The sequence below is a fragment of the Cantharellus anzutake genome, assembly GCF_015039405.1.
Source record: "Cantharellus anzutake strain C23 chromosome Unknown EI90scaffold_48, whole genome shotgun sequence".
NCBI lineage: Eukaryota > Fungi > Basidiomycota > Agaricomycetes > Cantharellales > Hydnaceae > Cantharellus > Cantharellus anzutake.
The window spans coordinates 144,754-172,698 of NW_024066998.1; the positions used below are offsets into that span (position 1 = coordinate 144,754).

The 27,945-nt window shown below is 50.3% G+C and overlaps 9 protein-coding genes across 9 annotated transcripts; 3 read left to right on the forward strand and 6 right to left on the reverse strand.

The window, feature by feature from the left end:
* The first annotated feature begins 1,589 nt into the window (after positions 1 to 1,589).
* On the forward strand, positions 1,590 to 4,486 carry EI90DRAFT_1987937 (uncharacterized protein). The gene is made up of 20 exons (XM_039052404.1): positions 1,590 to 1,872; positions 1,945 to 1,998; positions 2,060 to 2,073; positions 2,160 to 2,214; positions 2,285 to 2,328; positions 2,381 to 2,390; positions 2,468 to 2,485; positions 2,543 to 2,568; positions 2,641 to 2,666; positions 2,722 to 2,756; positions 2,817 to 2,841; positions 2,926 to 2,937; positions 3,005 to 3,020; positions 3,085 to 3,225; positions 3,302 to 3,361; positions 3,426 to 3,453; positions 3,531 to 3,613; positions 3,697 to 3,772; positions 3,831 to 3,896; positions 3,973 to 4,486. Exons 1-20 carry the CDS (start codon positions 1,789 to 1,791, stop codon positions 4,012 to 4,014), a joined length of 915 nt encoding a protein of 304 aa, XP_038912660.1. The 5' UTR covers positions 1,590 to 1,788; the 3' UTR covers positions 4,015 to 4,486.
* Positions 4,487 to 4,632: 146 nt separating this feature from the next.
* Positions 4,633 to 5,280, reverse strand: EI90DRAFT_2848295 (uncharacterized protein; the record flags this gene model as incomplete). The annotated part of the gene is made up of 3 exons (XM_039053732.1): positions 4,633 to 4,900; positions 4,932 to 5,179; positions 5,230 to 5,280. Coding segments are annotated over 3 exons (567 nt in total), but the record flags the coding sequence as incomplete, so codon positions are not given.
* A 924-nt stretch (positions 5,281 to 6,204) lies between these two features.
* On the reverse strand, positions 6,205 to 7,137 carry EI90DRAFT_1988966 (uncharacterized protein). The gene has a single exon (XM_039052407.1). It carries the CDS (start codon positions 6,972 to 6,974, stop codon positions 6,420 to 6,422), a length of 555 nt encoding a protein of 184 aa, XP_038912662.1. The 5' UTR covers positions 6,975 to 7,137; the 3' UTR covers positions 6,205 to 6,419.
* Positions 7,138 to 8,649: 1,512 nt separating this feature from the next.
* On the reverse strand, positions 8,650 to 9,695 carry EI90DRAFT_3071277 (uncharacterized protein; the record flags this gene model as incomplete). The annotated part of the gene is made up of 3 exons (XM_039061291.1): positions 9,237 to 9,695; positions 8,884 to 9,160; positions 8,650 to 8,700 (listed from the first exon to the last, which is right to left on the reverse strand). The coding sequence occupies exons 1-3, from the start codon at positions 9,593 to 9,595 to the stop codon at positions 8,650 to 8,652; spliced, it is 687 nt and encodes a 228-aa protein (XP_038912663.1). The 5' UTR covers positions 9,596 to 9,695.
* Positions 9,696 to 10,732: 1,037 nt separating this feature from the next.
* Positions 10,733 to 11,539, reverse strand: EI90DRAFT_3156738 (uncharacterized protein; the record flags this gene model as incomplete). The annotated part of the gene is made up of 2 exons (XM_039066072.1): positions 10,863 to 11,539; positions 10,733 to 10,798 (listed from the first exon to the last, which is right to left on the reverse strand). The coding sequence occupies exons 1-2, from the start codon at positions 11,238 to 11,240 to the stop codon at positions 10,733 to 10,735; spliced, it is 444 nt and encodes a 147-aa protein (XP_038912664.1). The 5' UTR covers positions 11,241 to 11,539.
* Positions 11,540 to 11,668: 129 nt separating this feature from the next.
* On the forward strand, positions 11,669 to 12,608 carry EI90DRAFT_3071279 (uncharacterized protein). The gene is made up of 2 exons (XM_039061292.1): positions 11,669 to 12,214; positions 12,283 to 12,608. Exons 1-2 carry the CDS (start codon positions 12,119 to 12,121, stop codon positions 12,370 to 12,372), a joined length of 186 nt encoding a protein of 61 aa, XP_038912665.1. The 5' UTR covers positions 11,669 to 12,118; the 3' UTR covers positions 12,373 to 12,608.
* A 265-nt stretch (positions 12,609 to 12,873) lies between these two features.
* Positions 12,874 to 14,551, reverse strand: EI90DRAFT_1988454 (uncharacterized protein). The gene is made up of 3 exons (XM_039052406.1): positions 14,112 to 14,551; positions 13,385 to 14,036; positions 12,874 to 13,332 (listed from the first exon to the last, which is right to left on the reverse strand). Exons 1-3 carry the CDS (start codon positions 14,348 to 14,350, stop codon positions 13,024 to 13,026), a joined length of 1,200 nt encoding a protein of 399 aa, XP_038912666.1. The 5' UTR covers positions 14,351 to 14,551; the 3' UTR covers positions 12,874 to 13,023.
* Positions 14,552 to 19,583: 5,032 nt separating this feature from the next.
* On the forward strand, positions 19,584 to 23,081 carry EI90DRAFT_1988083 (Vta1 like-domain-containing protein). The gene is made up of 6 exons (XM_039052405.1): positions 19,584 to 19,751; positions 19,819 to 20,232; positions 20,294 to 20,381; positions 20,431 to 20,558; positions 20,626 to 20,704; positions 20,764 to 23,081. The coding sequence occupies exons 2-6, from the start codon at positions 19,841 to 19,843 to the stop codon at positions 22,879 to 22,881; spliced, it is 2,805 nt and encodes a 934-aa protein (XP_038912667.1). The 5' UTR covers positions 19,584 to 19,751; positions 19,819 to 19,840; the 3' UTR covers positions 22,882 to 23,081.
* A 2,805-nt stretch (positions 23,082 to 25,886) lies between these two features.
* Positions 25,887 to 26,418, reverse strand: EI90DRAFT_2881161 (uncharacterized protein; the record flags this gene model as incomplete). Its single annotated transcript, XM_039053923.1, has 2 exons — positions 25,887 to 26,120; positions 26,170 to 26,418. Coding segments are annotated over 2 exons (483 nt in total), but the record flags the coding sequence as incomplete, so codon positions are not given.
* Positions 26,419 to 27,945: the final 1,527 nt, after the last annotated feature.

Sequence of the window (27,945 nt, forward strand, 5' to 3'; positions counted from 1 at the left end):
CCCATGGTGGCGGCTCAGGACAGACCCAACCCAACACGACCCACACTACCAACACCCTCCCGCTGGAGCACGGCTCACGATCAAACCTCAATGTGTCAAGACACACGGCGGAAGCTACCAAGTTTCCACCAAAAATCTTTTGCAAGCCTATTAAGCTTCTAATTGACCCCCGCTACTACGCCGCGGATCTTGAATAATCTCCCGTTACTTTTGCGTCCGACATGGGTCAATGGCGTTATAGGCGAGATGTTAGGCACTCCGCTTGCTAGCAGGCGCCGTCTGGCTAAGATGGAAGACAAGTTCAAATGATGGTTTTCTGGGCTATAATGGCTGGTCGTGCATGTAGGCCCAAATGGAGAAAGCCCGTCAGGGATGGGCGGCAGTCTGCACCAGCGCGCGGCTTGAGTTGTATGCAGTGAAGGTCCAGGCAGCTGTACTTAGACCCCAGGGTCAACATTCGGGCAATTGAGCGTGCCTTTTTCTTACCCAAGTTGGTTTAACGACACCACGGAATTTTTTGCCAAAATATCCGCTGAACAGGGAACCGTTGAATAATCCGAATGATAGATCAGCCGTTGCATGCTCAGCAGGGGACGGAAGATAGACGTTTTAAATCTGTTCGATCGCTGGCGTGATCTTGACCGTCAGGTAACAGCAGCACATCAAAGGGCACCGAGCCTCCCCGATCACAAAGAGACACTGATACTCCTTGGAGTCTGCAAGTCGGAGACGCGGGGACAATGTCGATCATGAGATCGACAAAAAGGATAAGGAAAACCCCACCCGTCGAAACTTACCGGATAGTCTGGCTATGGAAGGGATTGATGTGCGTAATGAGTGTTGTTGTCGCCTAAAGGCTCGAAGGTGTGAAACGCAGCGTTAGCACGAAGGCGGCAAAGACCGAGATCCCGTAACTGCTCGTTTTGAAGGGACATGTGCGGATCAATACGTATACATATGTCGTCCCTTGATCGGGAGGGACCCTGGTTGATGGTCGTGCCGATCACGGAATCCCCAGAAAAACGTCATCTGACAAAATCTGAATTCTCAGTTGCGTTTTGATGGCAGCTTTCTGGACCCTGACAGGCTTTGGAAAAGAAGAGTTTGATGGACATACAAAAATACGCAATTTCACCCACCTCTATATCTGTCGCGAGTTGCCGGGGCGGATGTGAACTGGCGATTGAGCTTGGAACGAGGGCGAGTGCTTACTGACATGTACCCGCACCGCAACCCAAGGTGCCGCCGGGAACCGGACCAGATGTCGTATGGTTGCTGGGCATCGAACATACATCGAATCGAACGAGCGCAGGCAGGATCCCAAAGGGGGGAATGAGTGTGCAGGCCTGGTTGAGCTGGTCAGCGGACCGATGGAGGTTCGCAATGCAAGTGCTTACCGATCCCCGCAGTAAGATTCACGCAGGCCCGGATGCTCACGCGCAACCCCTGCCTACGTCGGCAGGCGATCCCGCGCTTGCATAAATATTTGGGCCAGGTAGCAGTGGTGATATGAGAAATATGAGAAATGAATAAATTGAAAGCTTCGTCGGAAGCAGATTTCAATATTCGCGTGAGAAACTCCGCGCTAGATCAGGCCAAAATTGGTGCAAGTGTCCTGCTTCGCGACTTCCATGCAATATGAATATGAATAAACATGATTCAGGACCTGGAACGAACGTACCATTACACTACTATAAAGCATCCATGCACCTTTTTCGTTCCCTCTCCCAAGGCTTTTCTTGATAACACGAGTACGGTGTTCTCTCGCCCCTTGGTTAATCGCCTATCATGACGTTGATGGACAACACATGGGGTGTGGTATTCGTTTTCTGCGTTTTGAGTACCGTGCTTTCGGGAATTCTGACCGTTCAGGTGGGTATTTGCTGTTCGCTACCTCCGTAAAGATAAGAGTGATACGTTTGTTCATCTGCGCCGCCTTTGCAGGTCTACGCATACCATCTCAAATTCCCCAAGGATACCCCACTTATCAAGGGCACTGTGGGTTAATGACCGCTGCTTTCTTGTTTGGATAACTGGAACTGCCTCCCTTTTGCGTTAGGTCTGGCTCGTTTTGTACGTCAAATGAGTCACTGTGTCATTCCACACCCTTCACCATGCTCATCGTTCACCTCACCACGGGGCTTTTCTCTTCATTCCAGCATCTTAGAGTTGGCACACACGGCCTTCATTTGGGTTGACCTTTATCACTATATAGTTCGTCCTCGTGGCACAGAATATTAATTGCGTCTCTCCTACTCACAGTGTATGTCACAATTTCTTCCAGATCACCAATTTCGCGAATCCCTTCTATCTCATTGTTGTCGATTGGTGCGCAATCCTTCCCCGTGTCACCTTCCCTACTCATGACAGACATCGACAGGCGTACCTTCGTGAGTAGCACTCGCCGCAACCTCTGGCCACCGCTCTGATCCAACCTCGTGGCGCGCTCACACTCGTTCCCCGTTAGCCCCCTATGTTCTTACAAGTAAGCGCCATCATTTCAGCCGTAGTGATTCCTGTTTAACCAAATGGTTCCCTTCAGGCAACCCTCACTTGTATTGTCCAACTGTGAGTTGTAGTTGGTGCCCGTAGCTCAGGGTCACGTTGGATGCATTACTCAATTGTGCGATGCACGCGCAGGTTCTACGCACGGAGATGCTGGCTTGGTGAGCCGCTGAGGGACTTCTATACCCCTGCACAATCCTCACCACGGGTAAATAGTGAACAGAAAACAATGGATCGTACCCTTGGTTACGGTGTGTAATAGTTTCAATATTTTCGATCTTGCTGACCGTTGAGCCCGCCTTGCCCGCCAGGCTGTCTTGACTCTCATGTCTGCCGGTTGGTAACGTTCCTTTATTCCTATACCCTCTGTGGGTTCACACTCGCAGCAAATTTACGTGAATGTTTCCGTTTACCCCTCAGGTGCAGCCTATTGTGAGTTTCCAGTGGTCCACTGCGATTGGTGACCCTCAACCTGACCCTTATTTGTTATATTTCATAGACGCGACGATTTATTCGTAAGCTCAATTCAAAACGTTACTCTGTGGAAAGTCCAAGAGAGCTAATTTCTTATAATGGTAGCACTCGGTTGAAGACGTACATTTCTTTTGACTACAAGACTTGGTCGGAAGTCGTATGGATGGGTGCAGGAGGACTGGCCGATATCCTGATCATCTATTGCATTCTTAGTTCACTTCGGGGACCTCGAACGGGTTATGCACGGTACGTCGCAGTGTCGGGGTCTTTTCTCCTTGTTCGCTCATGCGAAGCCATACTTTTGAAACATAACCCTACACAGGATTGATAAAGGCTTAAGGGCGCTTGGTATTTACGCATTTTCTACGGGAGCTCTCTCCACGTAAGCTAGACTTCTGACCCTGGGGCGTATTCTGAACTCACTATCTTCTGGCGCGTCTCCGCAGTATTCTTAACTTCACGACTCTAATTCTGGTACGTATAAGGAACACCAGTCTCAATGCGTAGGGCGTTCCTGATCCATTTGGTATTTTGACCGCGTTTTCCTGCAGTTTTATGCGAGCAAAAAAACTCTTTGGTATATCGGCATCAGCTTCATGCTGTCGAGAGTGTATTCGATCAGCTTGATGGCATCGTAAGTCCAGCCAATCCTACAGTGCCCCCCCCCCCCCGTGCCTGGCCTGTTGCTCAATCCGATGATTGAATGTCGTGTGACAGGTTGAATTTGCGAGGGGCATGGACACGCGACGCAGACACGGAATATATTGTTGGGACGGAAGATGCTTGGTTTATGGTGAGTTTCGACTAGTGCATCTGGTGCTTTTGTATATGTATACCAATATCTTCCCTAGACCTTGGAATGCATGGGCGTAACACCAAACCCCACTGATCCGAGTGATGGGCATTCTAGTGGCTCGGTGAGTAATAATCCCTCGTCATTGGCTCCAATCAATCGATGAACATTTTCTTGAACCTTGTTGCGCGGATTGACAGGTTATCGAAATTGCAGCTGTATCAACGTGCATATCGCCATGAGTCCAACGTTCATCCCTGGCTTCTGCAGTGTGCACACTACGGGTCCAAGGGAGGGTTTATGATGTGACTGCACACTGAGTGCAGATATTGTGAGATACATTCGTTCATTCACTGGCCAGATAATGTTACGACCACCCCCGCGGTGCTACATATGTACGAAGACAGCTGGTTAGACATATTACATCATCTTGTGTGTAGTCCTTTCGTATTCCCTCCTGGTTCCCTTCGTCACGCACGTTCGTGCGTATACATATCCACGCTAGTCCACAATCGCACATCCATGCATATGTGCGTGTTCTTGTGCACCCCTATATAATGTACCCCCAAGTTCATGGGCAATTGTTTCCTTCACGAGCGGTTTACCGTGGAATTCGAAGGGATGTAAGGTCAGATCAACTCTATTAATATTGACCTTCTCTAGCTGGGTTCATTTATAAAGGATGAATGATGATCCAACTCCACGCAGAGGAGGATGAGGATGATGGCAGAGTGGAGTGGATGAGGAAAGGGAAGCTGAACAGAAGTGACAACGTGAACGCGCAAATGCAATCATGGACGTAGAGGCCTGCAACAGCATTCAAACGTAACTCCAACCCCATTCTTTGAGATCAACCAGTCTACACCCTGCAGGCTATAGCCACTGCGGCACGGCCAATCGCTATTGTGAACATAATCACCTATGTACCACTTTGGCTCCCTTCCGGTCAGCTCACGCAGAACCTCTGCGGAGTTCTGCAGGTATTTCCACTTGATGGTGCGAAGACGGATCCCATCATCCACGTTCGGATGCTTGTGAGACAATCTGTCCAAGCTATTGTCGGTTATACATATCACCTGTCTCAGGATCGTGCTGGGCGATATGATTCCCCAGTTTTCGATTTGCGCCCTATGCAACTTGAGCCCTTACGCTATGTAACTTGAGCTCGTGTTGAACAGCACGACGAATGGCCCAAACAAGGGTCATGGGTTTTAGCCCTCCATCCCCTGGGGAAGAGATAGGCGCCTTGAGAGTCTCGGCAACAGGGAGCAAGTCCATGGTAGTTAACTGGAGGCCAATACCAAAAAACATGACAGGAGGGTCGCTGTACTTGCTCTGGATGTATTCAGGCAGAATCCGAGGACTGCCCCATGGCTCATTGGCAAGCAAGTATGATTTGGTAAGGTGCTATATCAAGATGTGGATCAGCACAACCCAGACTACCTCACAGAACATACACTCTGGAGCCTAAGGATATATGCCTCATCTCGTTCCGTCAACTGTCTGCCATGATTGGCTCCCCGATTGTCTGAGCTACGGATGCTGAGGCTGCTGGTGGTGTCATCCATGACTAAATCCGTCCGGCCAACTCCGGTAGCCGCCGGTAGCGGGACCTCAGAGCATGGCCAGGAAGAAAGATGGCAGGGATTGAAGAGAGGTCGCAACCGAGTTGGTTTGCATTCGTAAATATTTGTGTCGCTAGCTTGCGCGGGTTGCTGTAGCACCCATCCCTCAATTGCCATATTGGATAGTATTTCCGGAGTTCCTCGCAATTCCTGAAGACCCAACAATGAAGTGAAGGACGGTTACTGTTCCGTGTGTGATGACTCAAAAGGAAGCAAAGGGGAGTGGCATGTGGGCCTTTTGGTGCCCAAATTGGAATAAGACTTACATTGTAGGGGTTCTATACGCAAAAACGTCCATCCTTCCTGTGCTTCTTCATCGTTACAGTAGAACACCCCATGAGAGACGATATATAATGTGCCAGAAGACTGGGAATATTCAGTTTATTGAACACTTGGAAGATCTGCCGGCCTTGATAGGGTATACATTATGTGACAGCAGGTATGGTACTAATACCATTATCCGATTTTCGGATATAACTTTCTTCTTTGTAGGAGTGGGAAAGAATGTAGGTGTGGTTGCGTCTGGCTCCGCGCTGGAGCACACAGTGGGGAGGGTCGATAGAAGCGCGTAGTGGTGTTCACAAATCAGCATATTGCGGGTTCCGGAGTAGCTACCTTCTGTGATATTTCCGGTTAAGAGCGCATAGCCACAGGGGTAGGTGCTGACTTGGTCATGGGCGGCTTCGGTAGGGGGAGGTTTGGAGATGGGGGCTGGGTGATACTGGGCTGGGCCGCACGGGCGGTTCCGGGCTTCTGACTGTCATGCGAAGGCGCCATAGTTGTCCCCCCAACGGTTGGAATCACGGGAGTATACGAAGTCATAGAGGCTGGAGTCCTGCCTATCACGGGAGGTACAGGACGGTACAGAACCGGCAGTAAGCCCAGACGGTGGAGGCGCAGGTGCTTCAATTTGAACCACGGAGGGAATGCCTGTTGAATAATGTTCCGCAATCATCAAGATATTGATCGTGGAGGCTCCAGATTGCCGCCTCAGGATGGAGCGGTGGAGGGTCTTCTGGCAGTCAAAGAGGCCGAGGAGCAGCCTCACGCGCAAGGACTATATGCCCCGAAGGCGGCTGGCTCCATGCAATTACGGGTGGAACTGACTGGTAGGTGTGGCATGAGTTGGATGATTGCTGGGTAAACAAGCTCTGCGTGAGACGCGGACCGACATTCGAGGTATGCGAGCGGTATGTGAGGTGGGGTGACTGGTTTGATGATAACAAGCAAGCAGTCTGGCGAGAAGCGAGAGGGCTCGTCCCTGGGTAAGGTGATTGCGGCAGTTGACCTCCTATGGAGTTTCCATACAATCCCAAGGAAGGTGAAACGCCAAGACTAGCATTCCGAGATGGAGTCAAAGTATCATCACAGGTATTGAACCAGGGTTCCCGGCGACTGCGGTCGTCCGCCAATGACACTATAACCTCGAGTCTGAGCATCAGTAAAAGCAGGGGACCCGTGAGCAGACGGCGTCTGCAGAAACTGGGGACTCGAATTCCCAAATGAACCATGACGGCTGTTAATAAACCGATCGGGCCCATTAAGGTTATGTGATTCGGGGAATAAAAGTTGTTCATTCCCTGAGGCCTAAATTCAACCCATTTTGCGGTGGTTGGTAAGCATTACCCATAGTTGCTACAATTGATGCCGCAGAAGGGGTAGGGGAGACATAGTTCTCTGGAGCTCAAAACCTTTGAGGAAGAGAGTAGACTGATGCACAACAGGAAGACGACGCAGATGCTGGACCAATGGTTCGAAGATATCAGGATTAAGAGGGTCCCACAATGGGTCGAACCATTGGATGGGGAGAAGTAGTTGGCGTTGTGTCACTGACTCATCATTTCGGAATCGAAAGGCCCTGAGGATGATGGCATTAACACTGGGGTCGACACAGTTACAAGAATGGGTACCCTGCGTCTGCCCAGATGGATCTTTGTAGCGCCACTTGACGTCTTCGTCCTTAATCGTTATACCAACCAACGACTCCCTTTGATTGAGATCGAGGAGTTTGGTTGGCGTAGTTTGAAATCGATTGACACTCAAATGATGTTAACTGGCAGGATTGGGCTCGGAGGTTCCTTGATGCACCAGGGGGAGGTGCTAAGTCCGGAATCGCCGGTTGCGAGTGTTCGCGAGACGAGACGTCCAAGTCAGAATGCAAGGTTCGAGGTTGCTGCACTTGGGATAGCTCCAGAAGGTGAGTTTCTGGGGGTGATTTGTTCAATTCGGGGTTCTCTTGGGGGGGGCGCGTCGATGTCGAACTTTACATCCAGACCTTTCACCTCATCCCGCACCTCGTCCACGTCCGCCAAACCGTCTCCTTCAGCTGCGTCCAGGGCATCTCCGAGAGCCGAGGGCTCCGGGGCTGTGAGTTTTTCAGAGGGCCTACGCCTAATCCAACTGTCGCACCCCTATCCCTTCATTGCTTGGTCGTCGAAGGGAAGAGGAGGGGTTATTGGAGACCGGAGTTCGATCGTAGCTCCCTAGATTACTAAACGAAGGTCGCCTTGGGCGATACAAAGGACCAGGAACATCTGCGGTTGAACGATAGTGTGTTACTGGAACGCAGATATATGTACAGAGATCGTACCTACTTGCATCCTCCTCCTGGACGCGCTGCTGGACGGACCGCCTGGAGAACGTAGAGCGCTACGGACTCTGGTTGAATTGCTCCTGAATCGCTCCGTACGAGGGCCACCGAGACCCCCCAGCGAAGCTATTTTGAGCAAGGCCTGTGGAGGACGTCTGTATGGAACCGAGCGTTTGAGTATGGCATCGAGCAGAAGAGCTATAGCCATAGTTCTGGCTATGGGATGGATTAAGTGGCTCACTAAATAACTATCGGTAAAAAGAATGACCCAAGGCGCCTACCTTGCGTTCTTTCCCTCGACCCAACAACAAGTTCGCGAACAATTCGAATAACAGGCCACCTTTCCACTTCAATATTGAGCTCGCCTTCGCCGCCACCATCCAGACCTGTTCTTTCGAGCCCCAAAATGAGGGGGGGTGCATCGTCGTCATCGTCAAGCTTCGCACTGCCAGTCTGCCAACAGTTTGTCCAGGAGAAACATCACTGCCCGCCACAAGTGAGGAGTAGGTCAGTGAACCGGAATTGTATAAGAATGCTGTGCGGATGTCCTCAAGAGTGGCTGAACCAGTCGTAGGAGGTGTTCCGACTGGGAACCGAAACTGGGGTGCCGGGTTTGGACCCTAAAGTACTCAACGAGGCTTTCTTCGTCGACTTTCGCTGTTTCATCCATTCTGGGGCGAGTTGAATGTTCGAAGCAGCAGAAGTGGGCTGATCTAAAATGATCATGATATATGTACAATCCTATCATGTGGAATACAAGCAGGGTGCGCAAAAGAAGGGAAGTGTATACAACTAAGGATAACACAATGAGAGGTCGGATCAAGTACGCTGGAACTGTGACGAGAACGTTCGCGTCAATCATTGAGGAGAGAGAAACAGAATGTATGGCTACTTACAGTCCCGTTTCGCAATTTTATGTCTGCAGGAGTTACATATATACCACTTTCATCACTGACCTTAGCGACCTCGAACATGCTGCTCTTGCCATCCCAATGGAAAACACGCTTGATCCCAGCCCACCTGCACCACTCGATACAGCGCGCACATGGCTTAGATGGTCCGGTCCCTCCTCCAGGCGTAATCCTGACAACGTACAAATCCGCACCATTTATTTTGGGGTTCCGACGTCGCGCATCGTATGAAGGTGGTGGGGGGTTAATCCTTGCAGACATTCTTGACCGACGTGCCATTGTTTCCATTCAAACTATGACGCAAGGCACGTCTCGGGGATGTCGAAATCCGAGGAGACGGGGATGACGACGACTGGGACGTCGTCAGAGAAAGGGTGGCAAACGACGTCTCCGCCGTTCGCCACCGACCCTTTACACCGATCGGGGTCTTTCGCTGCTCGAGGAGGCGGCTCAGAAGGCGACCCGTCCCCTTGAACCAACTGTGAACCGTGCTGAAGGCTGAAGGGGGGTGTGAATTGCCTGCTACCAACATATATAGCGTGCATCTCTGCATGCATTGAGGCTGGCTTTCGATGAGATAGATCTGTCCCATCATAATGAGTCCTAAGAGTGATTGCGTCGAGTCATTGAATGGCAAAAAAAAGAATGTTGCCAGACGACATCGGTGAGACAAAAGCAATATCGGGATCACCTCCATGCCACTCACCGATGGTGGTTGAAACCAGAAGCCAGGATCTTCCCTCCCTTAACTATGATCGCCCCTATTTTAAAGTTCATGTCGGACTTCTGGGCGGCCTCGATGCAGGAGGAGAGGAAGAACTGAGTCATAACAACGCCGACCAAAATCAGTACATAGTAAAGCTTGGTATCCTAGAGCAGACGAAGCCATCTCACCTGCGATCTCTTAGTCATAACTTCCTGATGTATCAGATATCCTGAGCACTGGAGTTTTGGCCGGAAGCAATTGATCCAGCCACGGCCTCAAGATCGGCTGTCGCCGATAACTGACATGATCTCGCTCCTATCTCGATGTAACCGGTTTTCGCGTCGCATATAAGGGTCACCCCTCCGGAGCTCAGGGCTTCGAGAAAGGGTGAGTGCAGCGCGTGGCTCTCGATTGCACTTAAAATATATATTCTCGCAATAGATATGAATAAATCCTTCTCTCCACCTTTCCCATGTTTGTTTTTTATAACTCTGGTGCTACTCTTAATATCTCTTGGGTGAGCGGCGTAGTAGGTCAAACGACAGAACTTGACTAACCGGGATCGAGCAGGTATAAGGAACAGCACCCCTAGAAGAGTTGAAAATCATCGACATCGGGACTCCCGGATGAGTCTAGCGTGCCATATCGCTGCTCCCGATCGCCGTTGTGTGATCTGAGTTCTTTCCGGTATTTCAGAATATTGTAGCGGGTTCATCATCCAATCGCGGTTCATCTACGGTTGGCATGTAATGTTATCATCACGGCATTAAATTAGCCAGTTGGGTATAACCAGCTTCCAGACAGTTTGGAGGGGCTCGAATGCCCAACAAGTACGAGCGTTTCTACGGTCCTATGATCTCCTTGACAGAGGTGAGATGTATATAAACTAGACAAGACTCGCCGTCCCGCTCAGCAGTTATAGTACCTCCTCAACCATACCTTCTCTCGTTGTTCCAGCTAAGAACAAGATCATTGCTGTTGAGCAATTCCTGGCGCCCTCCAAAGGTGGTACCCCATTTCCATATAACGTTCGTTACTTGACGCGAAACCCTAATCATAGGGCTCAGAGAAATGGGAACAGAGATTGTTCAGGGTTGGTGATTTTGGACTACAACGTCAAACGCTAATCTACGTTTTCTGATGTTTCATACCCCCAGGCTTATTCCTCGGAACCGAGTCACCCTCTACGGGATTCTACATGCAAGTTTAAATCGCTCCAGAGCTGCTGTCTGGTAAGTTGTAAAAGGGCTCTACGAACTTCTCTGTCGTGGGAAGGAAGACTGGGCCAGGACCACCCAGGGTAGGCCTTTCCATGAGAACCTTTGACAGCGATCTCATTGATGGCCTGGATATAGTGGATGCACATGATGCAGGAAAGTTTAGAGACCCCGATGTAGGGTAAAACTTCCGGGAGTTCGCCCTTGAACATTGCTGTAATCATGGCTAGTTCAGCGTGGACCGTGGGTTTCCGGCACGCCTCAGAATCCTCCAGTTTATCCCGAAGCCACACAATGAACGATTCGCGCTCCTCACGCCACTCCACAGTAGAGTATTTGGTTTGGTGTGGCGCCGCGTCCAGAGCCACTCGTATGTTCCCTGGGAAAGATTGCAACGATATGGAGTCGTGGTTGGACATGAGAGGGGTTTAATTGAGAAGGTCCCATCTATAAATTTGCGGAGGCGGGGCGACTGGGTGAAGGTAAAGGGCCTGTTGACCGAGATGACAAATGACATGATCTTCGCCGCCCAACGCCGAAGCCGGGAACTCCAACAACTTGAAACGCTGGCGCGAATTGAAGTGATGCCCATCCTGCTCAATAATGTACCTCTGAATGTCGGAAAGCTTGTGCTTGTGCTTGTTAACGCGATACGCAAAAATGTCGAATGAGTAGTTATAAATGGTTTTGCAGACTTCAAATATACTCCCTTCGCTCGGGATATCCTTCATTGCCAAGTGCCGGTATGGCACTCATGACATTAATATGATAGTACATACTTATATCCTGGGATTTAGCGCCCGGGTCCGGCCCGTCCATTCAGTCGCCCCGATCAGGAAGGGGGTGTCGCTTTTTGCATCCAGTCACGTTCTCGTCCGTCCATCTCAACCCCATCAATCATTGGCATCCATCCGGCTTGCTCGCAGTACAGTACCGCCGCTGACGTCAGCGTTTCGTTCGTGGCTGGCTGGAACGGCCCGACGCACTCCCACCGGATCTCCACCGTTTGGAACAAGACAGGTTGGCGTTGGATTCGCCTACTCGGGCGCTTTCGAACACCGTCAGTCTCACTTCAAACAGTTGGGGTGTGACGGAGATATGGGCCGTGATATTTTCTGAACTTGTTCGCCTTATTCCCTCAATTTTCGATCTTTTTTGTCGAAGCTGCAACAAACGGCTGAAAAAAATGTCCGTTGGATCCTTCCCCTCGAGCGCTTTCGAACGCCGTCGATCCCATCCGGAGCCGTGAGGATTTGAGAGAGAGAGAGAGAGAGAGAGGAGGAGATGGCGACGGGTGATGAGGTTGGATTTTGGGGATGAGACGTATATAAAGACGTTCCCAATAGTCGCCGCCTCTCAGAAGTTACAGTACTCAAACATGCCTTCCCTCGTTGTTCTAGCTAAGGGACGATCATTGCTGTCGTCGGCGCTACTGGCGCTCCGGGCATGCCGACTGTTGAGCAACTTCTGGCGCCCTCCAAAGATGGCCCCCCATCTCCATATAGCGTTCGTTGCTTGACGCGAAACTCCAACCACCGTCGATCCATATAGCTCAGAGAAATGGGAACAGAGATTGTTCGGGGTTGGTGATAACGTCAAACGCTAATCTACGTTTTCCGATGTTTTTCGACTCCATTTGCGTTGCCAAACTATTCGAAGGCTGCTATGGTGCCTCCGTCAACACATGGTTTTTCTTGCGGCGAGGCTGAAGAGCTGCGAGGCCGGCATTCGCATCTTCGAGATCGCCAAGCAGAGGAAGCTGCGCCACTATGTTTGGCCATGTCTTGCCCAAACTGGGTGGATGGAATGATTTGTCCGCCTGCAACTATTATAACAGCAAGGGACGCATATATCGGTAACTTCACCGAGGATCCGAATCAATTTCCTGCAGCAGGTAGATAGGTCGCATAGTTGCAACTCTGATAATGGATGTACGGAATGTGATGTGCAGTATAAATGTCATTGTTGCGCTGTCGAGTGAGAGCGATATTGTACACATGAGGGCGGGAAAAATGAAGAGAATGCAGTGGTCGAACAACAAGTTTTCAATGATAACGAATAGCCGGAGAATCAAAAGCCCAGTGAAACTAGCATATGGAACTTTGGAAGAACGAACAGGCAAGACGGTTGTGAGGGGTGCAGGGGAGTGCGTTAATGCGTGACCGAACAACATCAAAAGGTGCCATCGGGGTTGCATCGAATTCAGAATGATGGCACAGATGGTGTGGGCGATACGAGTGACGGACGATAGCTAAACATTGGAGTCATTATCGATCTGATCATCCTGCTCTGCTTTGTAGTGAGTGAAGGGGTTAAAGCGGATTCGAAGACAGGAGGGGAGGTTGGTGAGGATGAAGTAAACCAAGGGAAGTGCGAACTATGGGAAGAAAGAGGCTTCACTGTCCTGATTGATGGAATGGGCAGGGCCATTGACGTCAATACTTTGTCAGATGTCGATGTGACAATCAGTGAGCCGAGAGGGGGTAAGCTGGGACATGATTGCTTCAATTCCTGCAGGAGACTTATTGAATATGAATCGTTCATGGAAAAAGATTCAACGGACCTTCAACTCTCCTAAACTATAGGTGTAGGTGTATGTCCTTCCGAATCCCATCTCCATCCCTCCAACGATCTCCACTCGCAGAACCTCCAAATCACTCAACACGGAGAGTACGGCAGTGAGGGCCCTTAGATCGACATTTGACTTTATGGCGATCCGAAGCTCGCGCAGCTGCTCGGGGTGTGGGATCGATGCGACTATCCTCGACAATGTTCCAACTGTGATGGGGCCACGGACATCGAGGGCGCGAAGGCACGGTGAGTTCGAGATGAGACTTGTACGAGCATCATGGGATTCGGTCCCATAATGGTCGCCCAGCCATGTTGGAATACGTAGGGATAATAGTGCGGGATTAAGATGTGGCCCAACGAAAGACCTTAACCTGCTAACATTACTGTTACAGTCGGTCACATCTAACGACTGTAAACGCTCCAGTCGAGAAAGTGCGTGGGCGACAGCGGATATATCGAAGGCAGGATCTGAAGCCCGCAACGCTAGCTTCACGTGCTGAAGGTGTGGAAGCAATGATATGATGCTTGATGCAATGAATGCAGGCGCTGGTACTATGGGGTCCCTAGGGTAGCCATTGACTTTGGACAAAAGTTTGGTCTGATCTGGAGTCAAAGGGATACTTTCAATTAATATCGTGGCCGATCTGACAACAACATGATCGGCAAGGCCATGAGTTTGAATTGTCTAAACTTAGCTCGAACTTGGGGGTAGAGCTTACCGCACTAAACGCGCGAGGTGCAGAGAGCTTTCTTCCTCAGCCACAAGTAGCGAGCGCACAAAAGTGCCCTCTCTGAAGAGATCGCTTGTGCGGAGGGTCTTGAGAATACGAAAACGGTCCCGACGCGTCGTGACAGCAGTGGCGCGCGACACGAGGGCAAGGCTGTGCAAAGATTTCCGGGCCACCTCTGGCAGTGACATCGAAATTGCAAGCTGGGTATGATGGGGAGTGAGCGGCATGACTAGTCGCCAAACCCTCTGAGGGGGAGGGAAATAGGGACCAAATTGCTGAATGGCAAGGAGGAGGAGCTTTTATACCGCACAATCAGGCCTCACCCAGGGCGTGTGTCGGCCACGGCCTAACATACAATCCATGATGCGGGTATTCAGCGCTGGATCCCAGGAGCGGGGTATTAGCTCAAGCCGGCCACACAAAATCATTCTATTGTTTGCAGATGGAGGTTGAGTGTGACAATGAAAATGCCACTCAAAGTACGCCTAATCCAAATTCGGATACATCCGAGTCGAAAATAGAGAGGCGTTTGACGGTCGCTGGGCAGCAGGCCGGCCAAAGCGCAGAACTCCCAAAGAGCCTATATGAGGTTGTAATATGCTCAGACGGTTTTAGGACTTGGCCGCCGGATCAAACATGGCAAACGTGGTCTTGGAGAATGCAACACATGCTGATCACCAAGAGAAGCCCACACATCTGAGAATACAGTTTTTTAGAGACAGAGCATGCTGCAGGAAGCGGATCGGAATCACGGCCGGATTCTGGAATCATCTGGATCTGCGCTGATGCAAAGATGTTCCTAGAATGTTGGTGCCTGCCTCGCATTCAACAGTACAGAATTCGTGGCAAGGGTGGTTAAAAAGGTACCGACACAAAGTAATCCCTGCAATACATCATCAATGGCAAAGCATTTGAGTTGCGTCGGGCACGGAAGCGCGTGATGGTGCGCCTCTTTGATCTGAATTTCTCAGCTAGCCGTCGGACGGCCATGAACCGACTATTGACGCGATGCGAAGTATGAATGGGAAGTCTGGCCGCGCCAGGGTTTACCGCAGCTTGTTCATGTGCGGTCTGCCATGCATGACCGCTACCAACCGTTGAATCGAGCTAAGTGAATTGCAGGACCAGTTGCCAGTAAAGGGGCACGTTGGGCATTGGAAGTTAACGGTTCCCATAATCCATCTACCGGACGTGCTATGCCGGATGAGCGCTCAACACCTTGACGGATCAAGGATCCCATGGAATTCCAAAAAAAACGTCTCATCTTATGGCCTAGAACCTAGTAGCACGGGTTTGAAACATCTAGCCTGACGGTGGCAAGATTTCTACTAAATCGAGCGTCGTTCGTCAAGATAGGGGAGCTCCAGGTAATGATCACAATGGTATGATCCATGCTCTGTACTAGCCATATTTTGATACAAAACCCCACAAGCGAGCGCGGACTCAGGGATATAAACGGTGAAGCTTTGCATAGTACCATGCCAAGCTACTTACATGATTGATGCAGCCCGTTACAGAGAAAGGAACAATAACGGGGGACGGGCAAGTTTATCTCCCTCGTTCCTCCGCCTCTTTTCACCATCCGATGGATCAACCCGTATCCCAGACGCCCACGGCCCAACACTCTGCCATCATTTATATAGGAAGATGGCAGTCTATGTTGTTGTTGCACTTTTCGCTCGGCGTTCTCCGCATCCAGCGCCACAGCCGTCAATGAAGCAACTGTGCTCTCCGCGTGATCAGCAGTATCTTGAACATTGGGGACCCGGTTAGCCCATGGCTCCGCTCCTTGCACCTATAACCTGTTATCAGCGCCAGTGTACCGTACCGCCTGGCAGGCTCAATGGGGACATCGAGTCGTCGAATGCGCACGCGAAGGGACTGGACTGTAAGATTAGTAAGTCAGTGGTCCCTGCACGGCAGAACAAGGATTTCTGAGGTACCGAAGCTGACAGCGGCATGCCACGATGTGCTGGTTAATTCCCGCTCTTTCTGCAAGGATATCTCAATGAGCGCAGCGGCTAGGAACTCGGGCCTGTGTTGCCATCCGAGTATCAGGTAATATTTCGAAGTCATAGAGGCTGGAGTCCTGCCTATCATGGAGTATCCAAGTTAGTTCACTAAGACCCTTGCAAGTAGGCTTTCTGATGCTTCTGGGCCATGGGTGTGATTTTCTGCTGTCTAATAGTACCTGATGCATTTCAGAACTCCGGTTCCGACTTGAATAATGCCGCAATACAAGAGGGCAGAATCGGAGTGTCTAGTCATCAGATTGCCTCTAGAGCCCTCTGTTTGCATCCTGGGATTCCACGGCAGGGCCTTTTCTTGACTTTGGATCTTCGCCGTCGCAGTGACCGATCATGCTTCTCCACCAGTACATCAGAGCTCTGCCTCAATGGAGGCTGACGCGTTATTCACGTGCGAGGACATGTGACCCAATTTCCTCACTTTGCCTTGACTGGATTTTCCTTTCTTCTCTCAGTTCCGGGGATTGAGTCGATTCTTTTGTTATTTCTGACAAAGGTAGCCATCCTCACCGCATGGGTATGCCGCGTTATGTTTCCTATTGTGGGCATATCTTCGTATCTGATTTCTTTGCAGCACTTCGAGCGAAGTGCGAAGCAAGACGTTTCCGGGGCTCCTTAGGAGCTGTTTAATCAGTCGTAATCCGCGGGTTCGCAATGTTTAGTCACAACCCCGTTTTAGTCCATTGGGCGCAGTCGGAAGCTGACGATGAGGAAATGGGGGCACACACTAGACTAGACCAATTACACGTATTGGGAGTGCAGCGTGTTCTGTATTGCTCGTTGATAGTCCAAAGACTTGGCGGGTGTCACCTGGCCCTGATGACCAGCGGTCACACTATTCTGGTGGGATGTATACAACCGCCAGTGTGCTTATAGTGCAGCATCACGAGTCCTAGATTGGGCACCTTGGCCTCAAATGGTGACATGAGCTTTTGTCGTCCCTATTTGTGCCAGGCCACGATGATGTGGGATCATATAGAGCTGGGTTATGGACTATTGCCTGGTAAGAGACTCATATGTTGGCATCTCTGGAGGGAACAGGGAAATTAAATCACAACCGGCTTCCCTTTGCCGCGATGTGTTTCGGGTCGGAAGTAGGGTCTAGGCGATATTTACATCGTAAGCCAACAAGACTGTGGTTCGCCACCGCATGAGTGTCACCCACGCCACTGGCAGTCCCTTTGAGGAATACGCACGCTTTGCTCTCCAGCCACTGCTCCAAAAGAGTGGCGTATTCTTTATCAGACGAAGACCATTTTCGATTCACGCGGTATTAGACGGCGTCGTGATGCCAATTAGTGGATAGTCCGCCCCACCCAATGTCGCGACCAGTGCTGGAAGGCCGTCGCAAGGCACCCAGTACGATGCTGCCGCTCATGGGGACATCAGTATATATTAGGAGTCCAATTTCGTCAGTATCGGATGACGAGGGGTGTGAAACAGCGCGTACCGTTGCCTGGAGTTGGATGGCTGCAGATACTCTTCCATTAGCATCAATATTTTATCCCGGGAGTGTCGTTCATCTGGTTCTCAGTGTGCGTGCTCCCACGTTAGGTGAACATGTGAAACTGGACGCTAGCCATAATGATGGCTGATGTGCTCCGGAAAATCGAGCGCGTATCTTCTCCATTTCATAAAAGTTCGACCTCAGTTCCCCACACCGCTCCACCAAACGCTTTCATCTTGCATCTGTTTTTTTTCGGGGTTCTGTTGATTCGGGATCCCTTCAGTCTCTCAAGTGGTGGGTGGTCACTACCTTTCTTGTGACCTTACGTCGATTAGGGACTAAGGTTTGGTTACCGTTTGGGCTTATGCACAAGAGGGAGTTTCCCCTGGACCGATTACTATCCACACAGTAATTCAAGCTGAGTGCGTAGAAATGTACTTCGCAACGGTGATCATCTTTCTGGTCACTCAACGAAGTGACTACACCTTGTCAGTGAGGAACTCATCATGCTTCTTGGCTCGAGCAGTAATTGATGCTCACTGATTCTAACCGGCCGCCTTCCTCGTCGACCCATCAGGCAATTATCGCTGCTACCAGGGGAAACTCCATTCCTCTGGCGCATTGATAGAATTGGGCCTGGAGCTATGGAGCAACATTGATCGCCTATCCCTGAGGCCTTTTTCATAACGTTATACCGCCCATACCATTAATGAGTAGACCGACCGGAAGTAGAGTCTTGCTTCGGAACTCATTAGACCTTTAATTTCACATCCATGATTGTGGCGCCTGGAGCAGTCCCTCGAATCAAACGCCACTCGGTCATCCTTCAGGAGGCGCGCGGTAGGACTCGTTTTTCGGGCAGGGAGAGATATCCCCGGCCTTGATGCGGTATAGCTCGTTTCGCGCGCGGCACCCGGTAAACATCTTTGTTTACCGTGAAGAGGCGGGTCCGAGAATTTGGGATCCTTCGGGGGGGATGTGTTCGGATAGGATAGAATGACCCATTCAGCGCGTCGGCATGATGGAAGGCTGAATCAGTCCTTCGTGCAAGCCACATGATGTCCACATCTTCTCTGACTTAAATCTACTAGTGTAGTATCTGTTGATGTTCTACGATAATCACGCGGGGTCGTTCCAAGAGGCTGATTGGCAGATCGGGCTTAAGTGGATAGGGGCTATCATAAGACACTGCCCGAGATATCAATGCAATCACATGCGTACGCACGTGTCACGACTGAGCGTCAATCGGGCGTCTATCGATGGCCATCACATGCCGTGGGAAAAGGCGAACAGGATGTTCCGATCGTGACCGACAAGCGCGAAGGGAACAATATTTGTGTGGGGTAGGCACATGCATGCATCACAATAGAGGGATGAATACGGATCATCCCAGGAATGAACACTATGATTCACATTGCTAGAATGTTCCTCCCAAATGCCAACAGATGGAGGACTATCGAGAGGCAATGAAGGCCGACGGTAGTTGGGCGGTGCGGAATGGGGGGACTAATTGCGCGAGCCTGTCAGAAGGGTGTCAGGGTCAAAGCTTTCAGTAGTGCATCTTCCGTTTCTGTAGGGGGAAGCTATTTATTATCTGTGCAATCGGGATGCGTATACATGTCATGTTTACGCTAATATTGGAGTCTTTCGAATACATTGGCAGAGAGTATAACCTTCAGAAAATCATGGTCCAAATCGTTGATGCAGGCGCTGCGAATGGACAAGAATGTGCGAAGCGTCTATTTGCCGCGACTCGCCTGTTGGCTGAATTGAGGGCTCAAGATTTGATTCCGTAGCATTGGCTCCCTCGCTTGAGTGTTACCACTTCCCTTCTTAACTCCTTAACTTTCTCTTCGTCCTTAATCTCCCTCCAAGGCCCACACTAACGATTCATAGACAATCGAACTAGCTTTTGTCCATTCCCCGATCCTGCCATACCGCTGCAGTTTCGGGTTTCCCTGCCAGTTTTTGCCTTTCCGGGACTCGCTTCCATTTCGCTACCGGTGTGACCCTTTCCCCCACTTGCACCGAACTCTGCAGTTGGGCGAGCCACTGAGGACGCTCAGACTGCCTCACGATCTAACGACCTTACTGGGACAAAGAATAGAGTGAGAAGGTCTTCCAGCATATATTCTGCTGGAAACCCTTAAAAAAGTCAGTGCTCGATTCGATCCGTTCGCAGTTCCATCTGTTTGCCACTCAGCCTAAAACGTTATTATAGTCTTTGGTGACACAGCCAAAGCATGACAAGCCAGCCACAGCAGATGGCATCCGTAGCGGCCATAAATACAGCTCCTACCCCTCAACAACGGTCCAACGCTGGCTCCTCAAATACACCTATATCATCCCAAAATAATAACACTAATACCATGCCTAACCACACCTCCACCTCCTCTACTGTCACCGAAGCGCACCGCAATTCAATTAATTCTACAAGCTCGGCGTCAAACGGAACCAGCAATGTGAATATTACCAATTCTGGTCCGAGTACTGGCGCGGCCCCTGCAAGTTTAAGCTCGATAGTTTCACCTGACTTGTCCAACTCAATTCCGGAGGACCTCAAGCCCCACATCGCGCCATATGTGCAACGAGCCATTGAGCTTAGCACCCGGGAGCCTGTGATGTGTTATTGGTGGTAAGTGACTATCCGTTTGTCAGATGTATGCGTACTCGACATGTGCTGATACATGGCCCAGCCTCTTTTTCGCTGCGAAGCAAGGGATTGCAATAGGGAACAAAGACGACCGCCTTTACCTCTTTAATCTCATGGAGACCATCGAGAAGGTAAGTATCGCTCTTGTCCCGACATTCAATGCAAACCCCTGGGTCTTAGATAAAAAATGAGCTGAGAGATGCCAGCGCAGTCTTTTCTGATGAAGTGGGAGCTGCGTACGTTAAGGAGTTCGCAAACAAGGTGTTCATGCTCGCGGATAGCGAAGATCGCGCAGGAAGTGCCACGCGGTGAGCTCTCTGGTTTTACCCAGGCATCATATGCGTGGGTCCTTACTCCTGAGTTGACATGGTTTAGCTCGACGGCGAAAAAATTTCTCGCCGCTGCGAATTTTTACGGGTTACTGTCAGTCTTCGACATCAACGATGAAGCCGAGGTGACGTGCATGTTATTCTCCTACCGCAGTACATTTTCTAATATTACAGCACTCAACAGGTAAATCAGAAGATTCAATACTCGAAGTGGCGTGCGGGTACCATAGCGAAGAAGGTCAAAGGTGCAGGAGAGGCGACACCCTCAGGTCTTCAGTCTTCAACATCCTGGGCTCAAGCACAGAATGAGAAGGCGAACAATGTTCCCAGTGGGACTCAAGGGCGAAAGCCCACTCCCCCCATCGAGCAGGCGAACTTTCAATCACAGTTCCTTTCTGTACCTCATCCGGGCACGAGCTCCGCTGCACCCCTCCCCTCGCCGATCACCTCGTCCACCTTTGGGTCCGTACCTGCTTCTGGCACAGCTACGCCTCATCGCCCCTTTCACACGTCGCCTAATGCTGCGGCTGAAAAGATCCCCCTCCCTCTGAGTCCGCAGGCTCCGTATGATAACTTGAAACCTATCTCCACTCCTGTTGCAGATGTGCAGGCGAAGCTCAATCATGCGAGAGCTGGGTCAGCTGGGACTAGCGGGGGTGTTACATTTCCGTCAGCCTCTGGTGCTACAGATCAGAAGTCGGACGGAGGTAAGGAAGCAAATCCTCGTGAACCCAGAGTAAGGAAGCGATCGAGCGCCGATAAGAATATCGCCGGTCCGACCACCAAGTCAGCTGTAACTGGCGTGAAAGATGTGAATCCAAAGGCGAGTCAATCCACAACCCTTCCTGGTCGGGGAGTCGCCCAGCTTCCGGATGGGCAGACAAATCCAGACGAATTGAGCGACCATGCAACCCCAGGTCTAGACGATATGTTCAAGCGTGTGCCCTCTGTCCAAAGCACAGGCAGTCATACGGAGAAGGCCTCAGGGGGAGCTTCCACACCGAACCATGTGTCCCCTCCATCCTCAGCCAACTCTAAACTTGGCGCGGCCTCGCGAACAACTCCCATTCCTCCTTCACCATTCTCTTCGACTACTCACAGCCCTGTAACACCAACTTTCCCGCCGTCCACGGCAATCTATCAATCGCCATCTAGTGGCGAGACCGCAGGCAAAAAAGTCCTTGCCACCGCTCCTCCAGGCTCTACACTCGTATTGGAACGTGAAAGGCGGCAGTCATTTCGCAGGTCCGAACCGTATGTCCTTCCTACTGTCGGTTTAGTCGTTCCACCTAGTTTGAGTCTTAGCTCCGGGATCGGTATTCCTGGGAGCAAGGTGGCGGATGCTAGGAATGGTAACCCGGACTCAAATACACTACCTCTACGAGTGTGGATGAAGCCGTTTACAGGACCTAATCCTGTGAAATTTCCCTTGCCTGTTTCCGTTGCAGCCCAGGCTACTCCCGCTACTCAAGCTTCCACAAGTGCGTCCGTATCTGGGCCCTCGAAGAGCAGCGCCACGGCGACTACGGATGCAGCTATTACTTCAACTTCACATTCGAGTAGTGCGCCTCCTTCGCAACCTTCCTCGAATACCAGTGGGAAAGCTTCCACTCTGGCGACGACAACTTCCACTCCAAAGCAGTCATTAACAAAATCGCCAGAACTGAAAGCTACGAACGTTCTGGCATCGTTACCTCAAGCTGCACTTAAGCCCGTGCCTGCGCCAGAAGTGAGAGGATCGCCCAAAACCAACAATGTACCTGTAGCTGTCAACAGTTCGTTGTCCAAATCAACATCTCAGATTCCCTCCCACAACAATTCGTCGGAGAAGCCTTCTGCGCTGTTACCTCTCGCATCCGACGAGTCAAAAGTCTTTGCCATTCCTCCTAAGCTTGCCGAGGCGGCCAAGCGGGCCCCTCCAAGTTCAACACTGCATGCCAGCGGAGACCTTGATCACCCTCAAAGCAAGGATATAGCCGCTTTGGACTTGGCCAAGAAAGCAGTCAGTGCCCTGGGTACACCAACTTTACCAAGTTTGCCTTTGATTTCGCCCATATCGGTGTTTAAAAAAGTTCATTTCTCAGATTCTGTCAAAGGTGGTTTGTCCAGTATTGCTTCCAATTCGCCTCCCCACAGCCCGGAGCAGGTTGTTAGGGAGGTGACTATTGACATTCCCACTAATGGTCCTATCTTGTCATCTACGGAGTCCACTGACACCGAGGATGAAGGCAAGGACAAGGATGAGGATAGTCGGACGGTGAAGTTTGGGCCACCCGGCCTGACGACTGACGCCTGCGAGTAATAGGACCACTGTGGATGAGAGAAGGGGTCTCTTCTTGCCGTCATCCAATGACTCGCAACCAACCCCGTATAGGACAAAAGCAGCCCCTTCGCTGTCAACCGGTGTCAGCGCTTCTTTCAGGGATCGATCGAGCACGGTCACACACTCTTCTCCGCCCCCGGCCGCTCCTCTTCCTATTCCTTCGTCTCATTTACGTTCGAGGTCGCACAGTGTTAACGGCCAAGCATCTTCGGCAGGCTCAGCCGGGAGTATTGCTACGATTGCTCTGAGAATTTCTCCTCGACCGAAGGTCGCCACGTTGCCAACCCCGACTGCTGCATCATCATCCCTTAACCAGCCTCTTCCCGCCGGGCACCCATCTTCTCCTGAAAACCGTGCAAGTGCTATCCCTCCTATCTCTATGATTCCTGCACCGACACCATCTTCATCTGCCTCTTCGTCTTCTGTTCCGCTCCCCCATCGTCTCAGGCGGCTGTACCGATCCCAGACACGCCCTCTTCTCAGTCCACAAAAATATCGATCTCTTCGGCTTATCCTCCAACGCCGTACCCTCAACACTCGACCCTTGCGCCTGAAATTGCTAACGGGCACAAGGCAGTAATTGTGTTGAGACCTGAAGAAATGCACGAAGCCAGGAAGCGCACAAAATACGCGATGTCCGCTTTGGAGTACGATGATGTAGAAACAGCGAGAAGGGAGCTAAAGTTAGCCCTCGCTGCGCTTGGACCTGAGTTGTAATCCTTAATTTTTTTGTATTTCTCCTTGACCGCAGATCTTTGGATCTCCCTTCTTTATTCCTCCCATATTGCCTCCTTTATTGCCTCCTTATTATGCAGCAATTTTGCTCTATATCTCTTATCTGCTCTGCTTTGTGCAACTGCTGTCAGGACTCCTACTTTTCTTTCAACACGTTATCGCTTTAATTCTATTTCGTCTGTATCCGCTGTTTTGTAGGCTATTTCCCTTAGTATTCCTTTCATCTTCCTGGCCCCTCTCTGGTCATCCTCAAGCTTGGCCATACGTGACCATTTCTCCTTAATCCCTTCCCCAAGCAATGGCGCCCACCCGCTCCAACAGTGGCAAAAATACCCCTCGCTGATATGCGCCATGCTATATTCGTTTTTTTTTTTTTTTTTTAAATTCGTGTTACTGCTCCCACCGTAACCTGCTTTCAACGTTGGCTCTTACATCGCCTCTCGCTTTCGTGACTGATCTTGTGCGGTTGCATGTACTGTATTGCAGTGATCTTGTCCTTTGTTACTTTTAGCTCCTCCCGCTGCTGTCAATTTTATTGCAGTTTGTACGAACATATAGCTACTCTGCACACAGAGTGGTGGTTGTGATCGATCTCGAGCGGTCTCGGGCAGTCCGGCGGTTCAGATATTTTATTGAGGACCGATGACCGATCGATTGGTCGAGAACCGAACATGGTTCGATTGAATTTGCCCCGTTCGAAGATCGCGATCAATATGCTTGCGGGAGACCTCGTGGGCTTCAAGCGTGTGGATTTCATATGTATCCCCGTCTAGGTTCTATGTAGAAGATCAAGCTTCTACAGTTGTTCTACCCTTGATAATCAGCATGATGCACGTGGCGAATCGAGGGCTGCGGTGGCGGGCGTTTCATTTGCGCTGGGTGTAGAAGAAGGTTTGGCTTGAGAATGAATCCTAGAGATAGAGAAGGCCGGTGTCTGGGCTGAAGACGTTCGCCCCACGAGGACATTGCCTCGGCTTCGAGACTTGTGGAGCGGGACTTGTGATGTCACAACAGTAGAATTATTTAAGCCTTGCTTCCAGGGATGGAGGGATGCCTGTCCGTGTAACCCTCGTGTGAAGACGATGGACGATGTCCGACTATAGATCCTGTGTTGCCTTCAAAATTTTGGCTAGAGACTTTTTAGCGCAAGGATGATATGAAGTATTATCTGAGGCTTTATCTATGCAGATAACTGAAAATGTAACATCTGCAATTGAGTCCCATTATTGTTCCCTTTGCCAGATAACGTTGAAATAATTGTATCAACATGTCCAGTCTCGCAATGATTGATCGTCAACACCACATTTGATCGTTCATAGCGGACGGCGAAGCGGTCAGACGAAAGATTGTGTTGCAGATCGTCATGAGCTATCCCCTGTGGATTATAAATTCGCCTCAAGAAAGGACTGGCTGGGTAAGTGTTCCCGATCCTCCGGATCCCCACACACGGACGTTCCCAATTAGTGCGTAACAGCATTTCCCGCGGTGAGTTATAGGAAGCAGTACAAACCCATTTCTAATCCTAATGGACTCAAGGCCATCTCCTAATCTCGGGGGAAACCCTAAACTCAACCCAAAGTAGTCAGTCTACCCGGCGGTTCCACCAAAAAAAAAGAAAGGACCGGCTGTGTAAGAGTCAACGAGAAGTCTATGATGAAATTCCCTCCAATCCACAGGGCGAGGGTCAGAGTGCCGCTGTAGGTGCGGACTGCCAGGATAGAACGAGCCCCTAGTAGCGAATAAGATGCGTGGGCTAGATATGGTTAAGTGTTCGGTTGCAACTCTGGTTGCAGTCCTGAACAATAAACAACACCCTTCTCCCAAAAAGAACAATGAAGATAGAAGTAGGTAAAAGTGACGGGCAAACCGCAGATCAAGAGACTCAAACTTTTGAGGATCGAAATCAGACCCCCTCGTTGAAATTGTGCCGCCTCCGTTTCCTTGGAAGCTTATGATGAATTTCCAAACGCTATGGACCCGTATTAGAACGAATCTGGGCATCGTGCACACTAATGACAAAACGCATCGCGAACGGGGTCCAAGGAGTACAGGATTTCACAGATATGTTCCCACGGCAGGCATGTGTGGCAGTGCCAGCTCTCGATCAGGACACTAAATGTGTAGCTTAGGCAGGGTGCTTTGATATACCTCCAGCTAGAAATTTTCATTTGCCATGTTTCTTTCTTTTTGAGCAGAGCACCCCACGTGTTATAGCTAGCACATAACCGCCTCTGTGTAAATTGCTTGCCGATCGTCCGAAATATTGAGTGATAAACCATAGTACATAGTTGAAGGACAATGAGAAATTTGGGAAACCCATCGCCTTTGCTTCTGTCAAGAATTTCATTCCTTGTTATTGCGGCCTTTCTAGTATCCCCGGTGTTTTCAGGGTATCGCTGCAAGTCATTCAGGTACACCGATCTTCCTTCTGATGAGTCGAAGAAACCATCCATGACGACGAAGTATGGATGCGTCAAGGTCCACTCTTGTGACAAGTACAAGTTCGAAGTCAGTGCCTCGTCCCTTCCCAACTGTATTGTCAAATTCAGGACACACCTTCAACCATCTTGTATTTTTCTGAAACTCTGCAAGCCAACAAGAATTGGTGCCACGCAATGCAATGTCTTCCGGGAAAACCAGTGGAACCACCATCAAGCCAATGTGCAGTTTGAGCGGCTGGATACCATCACGGCCGAGCTTTGGCAGATCTGGGTGCACCACCGTCCAAATGCAAGCAAACATGACAAGGAGACAGCTATACACGATGCCCCACATGGTTCGGCAATTCCGGAGATCGTGGCAACCATCAGATGCATTTTGCACGAACAAAGCCGTATTGTGAGGGGAGACAGGCGCTGGATAAACACTGTGGGCAACAAGGACGGCGATAAGAGCGGTTGCCACTCATATGCCACAGCCATGACCGGGTGATATGTATAATCAATGAATTCAATGGGCCAAGACAAATGCAGCATCTCGGGAAATGTCTAGCCATTCTGGACTTTCATATATCAGGATATGATAGGTTCCTACGCAGTCATCAAGCACAAGCAGGTAAGCACGCAAGTGAAGGCATGAAGAGGCTGAAGCGTTTCTGAAGTCAGGAAGCAGTGAAAAACCATACCGCGCCCGCGCGCATGTATCCTCATTCAAATACCCACGCGCGCGGGCTTTTTTGGCATGCCACTTTTGAACCCCCGCCCTGATTTGCGTCACATCGTAGGTTGTAATTTAATGGAGGTACGAGATTAAATGAGGTTTGTGAGCTTCATTCAACTACTGACCTCCGGTATTCTATCCTGCGTCTCTTTGATCGTTCATAGCAGACGGCGAAGCGGGCTAGATGAAAGATTATGTTGCAGATCGTCCTCCTTAATCCTGTGAATTAGAAGTTCGCCTCAAGAAAGGACCGACTGGGTAAGTATTCCCGATCCTCCGGATTGAGGTGAGCACCACACACGGGATGTTCCCAATTAGTGCGTAACAACGTTTCCCCGCGGTGGAATTATAGGTAGCAGTGCAAACCATTCTAATCCTAACGGACTCCTAGTCTCGGGGGGAAACCCCAAAACTCAACCCCCAAGTAGCCAGTCTACCCAGCGGGCGGTTCCACCAGAAAAGAAAGAAATAAAGGACCGGCTGTGTAAGAGTCAATGAGGAAGTCTATGATTAAATTTCCCTCCCAATCCCACAGGGCGAGAATAAGAGTGCCGCTGTAGGTGCGGACTGCCAGGATCAATAGAACGAGCTCTTAGTAGCGAATAAGATGCGTGAGCTAGTCGATATGATCAAGTGTTCGGTTGAAACTCTGGTTGCAGTCCTGAGACAATAAACAGCACCCTTCTCCCAAGAAAGAACAATGAAGATAGAAGTCAGCAAGGAAGAGTTGATCAGAGTCTTGTCCATCTTGAAATGATGCTCACCCAGCTAAACACACATCGATAATCGTCAGTAGGATAGGTGGATGGATAGATTCTATCGTGTTGAGGTTTGTACCTGCGCCAGCAGCGTATGTGGGGGCAGACTGCAGACTCAAATTTTTGAGGATCGAGATCAGACCCCCTCGTTGAAATTGAGCCGCCCCCGTCTCCTTGGAGGCTTATGATGAAGTCCTGAATGCTATGGACTCGTATTGGAACGAATATGGGCATCGTTCGCCCTGATGACAAAACGCATCGCGAACGGGAGTCCAAGAGTGCAGGATTCCACAGATACGTTCCCACGACAGGCATGCGTGGCAGTGTCAGCTCTCACGAGCGTCTATAAAGGTGTGGGGGTGTTAGCTCCAGGTAGATGTACAAAATGTGA